The 8,138-nt window shown below is 55.0% G+C and overlaps 1 protein-coding gene across 1 annotated transcript; it reads right to left on the reverse strand.

Annotated features, from left to right (window-relative positions):
- Positions 1-1,873: 1,873 nt before the first annotated feature.
- HEPACAM (hepatic and glial cell adhesion molecule) lies at positions 1,874-7,183 on the reverse strand. The gene is made up of 7 exons (XM_062013946.1): positions 7,099-7,183; positions 3,908-4,249; positions 3,401-3,682; positions 3,186-3,291; positions 2,393-2,466; positions 2,238-2,308; positions 1,874-2,161 (listed from the first exon to the last, which is right to left on the reverse strand). The coding sequence occupies exons 1-7, from the start codon at positions 7,181-7,183 to the stop codon at positions 1,874-1,876; spliced, it is 1,248 nt and encodes a 415-aa protein (XP_061869930.1).
- Between the last annotated feature and the right edge of the window lie 955 nt (positions 7,184-8,138).

The following is an 8,138-nucleotide window of genomic DNA, read 5'->3' on the forward strand; positions in this document are numbered from 1 at the left end:
CCGAGGTGGGGGAGAGGAGTGACTCCCCCCATATTTGGGCTGTGTGCTGGGGTGGTGGGCATGTTGCTCTGGCACATGCTGGGTGTGTGTGTGCTGGCTCCGTGGATGCTCTTTTCACACCCCTCCTTCTGCAGACTCTGTGTGTGCCCCTCCTTGCACGCTTGCTGCACGCTCCACACACGCCCAACGTGAACACCCCACGTGCATGGCCTCCTGCGTGTTCCCTGCGTGTCCTTCTCTCTTCCTGCATGCTCTCTGCCAGCACCTCCTGCATGGCCTGGCATTGACACACGTGGGGTCTTACCTGTATATTCTCTGCATGCTCCATGCTCTGTGCTTCCCCCCCCTCTTCTGTGCACATAAATCCATCCATGTACACCTTGTGCGTGTTCCCCACAGCCCTGTGCTCTCCCTTGCACGTTCTGTGCCTGCTCCCACCACACACCTTTGGGTGCACACCTTGCATGCTCTCCCTGCATGCTCTGTGCATGCTCTTGCTGCATGCTAAATCTATGCACACCCCCTCTGCATGTTCTGTGTGAGCGTGGCCTCTTGTATACCCCGTGTCTGCACTCTCTGCATGCTGGAGGTGTGCCCTCTTGCATGCTTCACCACTGCTCTCTCTGCACAGACTGCACGCTCTCTCTGCACGCCCCCTGCATGCCCTCTTGCACACTCACTCTGCACACTGCCTGCACACTTGGCCCAGTATATTGTGTATATGTCCTCCTGCATGCCTCATGCACACTCCGTAGGATCCTCCTTGCACACTCCACGACTGCTCTCTCTGCACAACCTGTGTGTGCTTTCTCTGCACACTTTGTACAATCCTCACTGCATGCAGCTCTTTCCACACACTGTCTGCATATTCTGTACAATCTCTCTTGCACACTGCATGTAGCTCTCTCCACACACTGCCTGCATGCTCTGTGCTTGCCCTCTCACATGATCTCTCCAGACACTGCTTGCATACTGTGTACTATGTCTCTTACATACTGCATGCAGCTCTTTCCACACACTGCCTGCATGCTCTGTGCATGGCCTCTTGCATGATCTCTCCACACACTGCCTGCATGCTCTGTGCATGCCCTCTTGCATGCTCTTTCCACACACTGCCTGCATGCTCTGTGCATGGCCTCTTGCATGATCTCTCCACACACTGCCTGCATACTGTGTACCATGTCTCTTCCACACTCCTTGCAGCTCTCTCCACACACTGCCTGCATACTGTGTACCATGTCTCTTGCACGCTGCATGCAGCTCTCTCCACACACTGCCTGCATGTTCTGTGCATGCCCTCTTGCATGCTCTCTCCACACACTGCCTGCATGCTCTGTGCATGCCCTCTTGCATGCTCTCTCCACACACTGCCTGCATGCTCTGTGCATGGCCTCTTGCATGCTCTCTCCACACACTGCCTGCATGCTCTGTGCATGGCCTCTTGCATGCTCTTTCCACACACTGCCTGCATGTTCTGTGCATGGACTCTTGCATGATCTCTCCACACACTGCCTGCATGTTCTGTGCATGGCCTCTTGCATGCTCTCTCCATACACTGCTTGCATACTGTGTACCATGTCTCTTCCACACTGCTTGCAGCTCTCTCCACACACTGCCTGCATACTGTGTACCATGTCTCTTCCACACTGCATGCAGCTCTCTCCACACACTCCCTGCACGCTTGTCCCGGCCAGAAAGCCACCAAAGCAGCAGCCCAGGAAGACAGGGGACGGAAGAGGGGAGCTCCAGCTGGGATCAATAGCAAATTAGTGACTTTACGCCGAGCCGAACGGTGCCCGGTGGCGGGAGCAGAGGCCGTGTCGGCATCCCCACTCACTCCCTCGCCACCAAAGCGCCAACATGTCCCCCCTGCTCAGGCGCTGATCTCCACGGCGTTGGCCTCCTCCTGCTCCCGGATGACGTGGACGCCCGCAGTCCGCAGCAGCCGCGGGGCACCGCGGGAACGCGCCGGCGAACCCGGCGGCGACCTGTGTGTCCTGGTCGAGGCGGGCGAGCGAGCCGGCGAGCGATGGTAGCGCCGAGTGGAACGCCCCACCGGCCCAGGCGAGCGGCCTGCTGCCAGGATCGGCGAGCTGCTGTAACCCGGTTCCACTGTGCCGCGGGGTTCGGGTGGTGAATCCTCCTCCGCCTCTGGGGAGTCCTGCCAAAACCCCAGCGTGTGAGGAGTGCGGGAAGTGGTGCTGCTGCGCAACACCGGCGCCTCACCGCCTGCTCACCTTGTCCTTGAGGATGTACAAGGCCACCGGGTTTTTGCGCTCGTGCTCGCCGCTGCGCTGCAGGCCCTCGGCTGCAGAGGGGGACAAGTGTTACTTCACAGCACCGGCGGAGTCGGTGTTGCCCAACCTGCTGCCGGGCCCGAGGTCACGCTCACCCTCGTGCTTCAGGCGCTCCTCGTCCTGCTCGGTGTATTCGGAGGCTGGTTGTGTCTCCGCTTGCCGCTTCTCCCTGGGGAAGGGACAGGGGATGGGGCAGTACCGTGGGGTGGGGGGCAGTGGGGGACTGCCTGTAGCTTAGTGAGGCATGGCTTGGTGCTGTGATGGGGGTGAGGTGGGATGAGATGAGGTGAGATGCAATGAGATGAGGCAAGATGGGACAAGATGAGATAGGATGGGAGAGGATGGGATGGGTCAAAGTGAGATGGGATGGGCCAAGATGGGATGAGATGGGATGGAATGAGATTGGACAAGATGAGATGAGATGGAATGGGATGGCATGGAATAGGATGGGATGGGTCAAGATGAGATGGGATGGGATGGGTCAAGATGAGATGAGATGTGATGGAATGAGATTGGACAAGATGAGATGAGATGGAATGGAATGGCATGGAATAGGATGGGATGGGTCAAGATGAGATGAGATGTGATGGAATGAGATTGGACAAGATGAAGTGGGATGGGACTAAAGGGGATGAGGCAAGATGGGATAAGATAGGATGGAGTAGGTCAAGATGGGATGGGTCAAGATGGAATAAGATGGAATGGGATGAGATAAGACAAGATGGAATGGGATGAGGCAAGATGGGACAAGATGAGACAGGATGGGGTAAGTCAAGATGGGATCAGATCAGGTGTGATGTGGTAGGGCAGGACAAGGTGGGATGGGATGGGATGGGATGGGGCAAGACAGGACAGGATATGAGGAACCCCCTTTGGCTCCTGCGTTACCCGCAGTCGTACTTCTTGGAGGGTTTCCAGCAGGCGCAAACAGTCACCAGGGTGACAAGGAGGAAGATGCCGCCCGTGGAGAGGATGATGTAGAGGGAGCTGCGGCCTGGGGGAAAGGAATAAGGGGAGGATAACCCCCCTCAAATTTTAGCTGGGAGCATCTGCAAGGGATTGCCAGGCCTGGGGGTGTGGGCAGTGGGGAGCAGGTGGCTTACGGTAGACGGTGAGCTTCACGGGGACACTGCGGCCATGGCTGATGGGGTTCTCCACCAGGCAGCTGTAGACGTCGTCGTCAGCCATGAGGACACGGGTGATGGTGAGAATCTTCTGGTCAGGAGAGAGGAGCAGGCGGGAGTCGTTGCTCAGCGGCCGCCCGTCCTTCAGCCAGGTGTAGGTAGGCTTGGTGCCATTCTCATGTGAGCAGTTAAGGGTGAAGAACTCACTGAGCTCCAGCACCGTTGACGAGGCCACCAGCACTTGTGGCTTTGAGATGGGGACTGTGGGCAAGCAGAGGAACCACGGTGGATACCACATCTCAGGGGATGGATGGGTCCAGGGGATGAGAAAGGGGGACACAAAAACCCCACAAAGGATATAGCTCAGCCACACAGTGTGACTGAACCCCAAAACCACCTCCCAGCTGAAGAAAACCCTCTCAAGAAGCAATATGGGGAAGACATCCCATGGAGAACTCAATCTCCATCGGACATCCTCGAGCTTACTGTCCACAGTGAGGTTGATGGTCTTCTCTCCAGTGAATGTGTCATCAGTGATGGACACCTCCACCTCGTAGGCACCTTCATCGGCCAGCTGCAAGGGGCTGATGAGCAACGAGCCGTTCTCCAGCACCCGGATGCGGTCGCGGTAATCGGGCCGCAAGTTGCCGATGATCTCGGTGCCGATGGACTGGACGACGGTGACGGGTTTGTCACGTTTCAGCTGCCACTTGACCACCGGCTTGTCGGCGCTGGCGCTGGCGTAGCGCACCGACAGCAGCGCCGCTTTGCCCGCCGTGCCGCGGACCAGAGGCGTGGGGCTGGTGATGTTCACCCCCGCCAGTAGACCTTGAGGTGTGGGGGAGAGACAGTGGGGAGGCTGCCTGGATCCTCCAAACCTGGAAGAAAAAAGTGAGGGAACCCCCTCCCGGGGCTCCCAAAAGGCATCACCCCCAAAAATAGAGGGGTGGGGAGAGAGCTTCTGTTGTTGGGCTGACTGCCTGTGGCTCAGTGGGGCATGGGCCAGTGGTGGGGGGAGAGAGAGGTGGGATGGGATGGGATGGGATGGGATGGGATGGGATGGGATGGGATGGGATGGGGGAGAAGAGATGGGATGGGATGGGATGGGATGGGATGGGATGGGATGGGGGAGAAGAGATGGGATGGGATGGGATGGGATGGGATGGGATGGGATGGGATGGGATGGGGGAGAAGAGATGGGATGGGATGGGATGGGATGGGATGGGATGGGATGGGATGGGGTGGGATGGGATGGGATGGGATGGGATGGGATGGGATGGGATGGGATAGGATAGGATGGAACAAATGGGACAAGATGGGATGGGATGGGATGGGATGGGATGGGATGGGATGGGATGGGGGAGAAGAGATGGGATGGGATGGGATGGGATGGGATGGGATGGGATGGGATGGGATGGAACAAATGGGACAAGATGGGATGGGATGGGATGGGATGGGATGGGATGGGATGGGATGGGATGGGATGGGATGGAACAAATGGGACAAAATGGGATGTGATGGGAGAGGATAGAATAGATGGATTGAAGTGAGATAGGATGAGATGGGATGGAAAAAGATGGGTCAAGACAGGGAGGTGGGATGGCATGGAACAAATGGGACGATATGGGATGGGATGAGAGAAGAGAGAAGATGTGGATTAAGATGGATGGGTTGAGATGGGATGGGATGGGGTGGGATGGAGTGGGATAATATGATGAGACAAGGTGAGATGACAGGACTGGGATGGGATGGGATGGGATGGGATGGGATGGGATGGGATGGGATGGGGTGAGATGATATGATGAGACAAGACAGGACAAGATGAGATGGACTAGGTCAAGGTGGGGTGAGAGAGATGGATCAAAAAGATCCTGCAGGCTGGGATCAAAAAGAGCTCCTGCAACCAGGCTGATGCAACCAACCCTCTGCAAAACTGCATGCAGCATCCCATAAAATAATGCAACCTGCTGTTACTGGGTTGATGCAATGCTCTGCACATCCCTCCCCTCCCAGTGCATGGGGTGTGTGAGCTCTCCTGCAGCTGTGCCAATGCAACCCTTTGCAAAAATGCACACACTGCCTGCCCCTCAAATGCAACAGAGGGGGGTGTGAAAGTGCTGCTGCAAGCAGGTTGTTTTGCAAAGATGCATTGTCCCCAGAATTGCAGGAGGAGGTGGATATTTGCAACTCATCCCCTGCCCCATCAGATGCTCCCACCCAGCCAAACCCTCTGTCCCCAGATGCAAAACTGCGTCACGGGATTCGACGCACGTGCATGGCTCCTCATCGCTGGGTACAAGCCAAAAAGGAGGAACAAGTGACCCAAAAAGTGACCAAAACCTTGATTTTCTTATTTTCCCCTGAGGGGGGACACCCCAATACTGCCTCTTTCCCCCATTCCATCCAGCTGCTGTCATCCACCAGCAAACAAACCTCATATTGAAGTAAAGGGGGAGGGTGAAACAGGAGCAAAAAGGCTCGAAACAAGCCTGAAAAGTCATGGGACCTATTGGTATGCAGCACTCGTCCGTCCGTCCTTCCCAGCAGCACCGTGCTCAGCCCCCAAAAACATACCCCTGAGCTCAAAAATTTAGGGAACCCCCCAGTAAATAAAGCCAAGCACAGGAGGAGGGTGCAGCTTTTAATGCCTCTTTGCACCCTGCTCACCCCCAAGTCGCTGCTCTTTAGCCATTTCTTCTCTTTTTGAACCCAATTGCTGTTCTTTTTTCCCCTGCTGCAGGTAATAAATCAGAAACTATATCTATAAATGATATCATTTATATAAGAAATTCATGAATCAGGCAAGATTCCCACTTCCTACAACATCTCTGGCTTGGGGATGGTGTCCCACCTTTTCTGATTGGCTTTTGTTGAAACCCAAAACCCACCCAAAAATATGAATTTTCCCATTATTTTGTAGAAGAAATTCTTCTTTCTGGGGAAAAAAAAAGCACAGCAGCACTTTTTGGGGTGCCCTGGCTGCAAGCCAAGTGCTTTTCTGGGGTGCTAATTGAAGGCAGTGATGTGCAAATCCAGCTCATCTAAAGGGAAACAGTTTTTCCAAGTCTGGTTTTGGGTCTGAGCTTTGGGAAAATGGTGTAAAATCCTTGCAGGTTGTTTTGCTATTTTACTGCATCCAGGATGGGGTGGTTCAGGATTTGTTGAACCCCTAAATTTGGGTATTTGGGGAATAAATGATGGATGCAATCAGGGTTGAGGTGAAGGGGAGTGAACCTAGAAACTGGGGGGAAAAAACAGCCTTTTTGGGGAAAGCTGGACAACGAGGAAGAAAATAGATTTGAGGAGGGGGGGGAAATGGGGATGAAAAATGGATGATGCAAAAAAAAAGGAGGGGAAGAAAAAATTGGGGATAAGGTTTAGGGGAGGAGAACAGATCCACTCCCACAACTTGGCTCCAGAAAAGTGATTTTCCCAGATTTTATTCCCAATTTTTCCCTCCCTCTCCTGTTTTTTAAACTTCTCCCAAGCAAAAGGGATGCTCAAGAGCTCAGTAACACACCCCCAACTCTTCAGACACCCACCAGGTACCACCACTGCCCCTCCTCCCCCTCCCCTCCCCACCATCCTCCCTCAGGATACCCTAAAAAAAACCCATGGGGGAAAATGGGAAAAAAGAGATGGGGAAAAATGAGAGAGGGAGGGGTGAAACTCCCTACCTGCATGCAGAGCCAGGAGCCAGGTCACCGGCAGCAAGCAGGGGGGAACGAGGTGGCCCCGCGGGGCGGCCGGCGCTCCCCACATTTCGGGCAGGCTCGCCCCCCGAATCGCTTCGTTTCCCCACTCCGGGCACGTCCCTCGGCGCTCCCAACTTGGCTTTTTGCCCAGCTGGGGTTTCTTTCTCTTTTTTTTCACTCCTTTTTTGTTGTTGTTTCTTTTCCTCTGTGTGTTCTTGCTTGTCTCAATAGGGCCCTGTGTCCTGGTGGCTTTCGCTTCCCCGGCGGCCTCGAGCTGACATTTCTTTTAGGGGGGGGAGTGGATAAAAAAACCCTCTTAGATTTGCAATCCTCATCACACACTCACACTCTGTTTCCATGTTTTCCTCATCCAATCCTCCCCCCACCCTTCCTCCGTGCTCTGTTTCCATGTTTTCCTCATCCTGGGGTGATGCTGGAAATGAGGGGCATCACCTTATGGGTGCTGGCATGAGGTATAAACCCCCCACACCACTCCATCCTGGACAATCCTGTGGGATTTAAGGCTACAAGCATCCAAACAAGCCCTCTATTAAGTTGGGGGGTTGTTTTTAGACCCCTCTTCCCCCAGATGAAGCCCCCTCCCTCTCTTTCTTCTTCCAGTCCTCCCAGGCTTTCAAATGAAGCCATGGTTGAGTCCAGGCTTCGTTCCAGCTCCAGTGCCAATTAGTGCTGGTTCCCCAGGCACTGCTGAATAGGGCAGCAGGGATGCAGGGCAGGATGCCCAGAGCCATTGCCCAACCCCCTCACCCACCCTCCCTGAGACCTGCCAAGCTCATTACCCCAGTGAGTCCCCCCCTCCACCCCCCCAAAGCGCCTCCCTGCCCTCAAAAGTGGGGCCCAGGCTTCTGAACACAGTAACATAGTGGGGTGCAGTTGCTTTGGGGGATGCTTTTCTGTTTGGGGAGGGGGACAGACGTTATGGGGGTGATGCTACAGTGAAGCGTTTTTGGGGGGACTCTATGGAGGGACATTGTGCTTTGTGGGGGGGGTCTCAGTGATGC

The sequence above is a fragment of the Colius striatus genome, chromosome 23 (assembly GCF_028858725.1).
Source record: "Colius striatus isolate bColStr4 chromosome 23, bColStr4.1.hap1, whole genome shotgun sequence".
Lineage (NCBI taxonomy): Eukaryota > Metazoa > Chordata > Aves > Coliiformes > Coliidae > Colius > Colius striatus.

Bases quoted from the DNA above. Each gene is read 5' to 3' on its own strand.
- HEPACAM (XM_062013946.1), bottom strand. From the start codon at position 7,183: ATGTGGGGAGCGCCGGCCGCCCCGCGGGGCCACCTCGTTCCCCCCTGC. The intron at 2,467-3,185 runs GTAACGCAGGAG...TCCCTTCCCCAG, and splicing joins TCCAAGAAGTACGACTGCGG to GGAGAAGCGGCAAGCGGAGA. The intron at 2,309-2,392 runs GTGAGCGTGACC...CCCCCTCTGCAG, and splicing joins GGAGCGCCTGAAGCACGAGG to CCGAGGGCCTGCAGCGCAGC.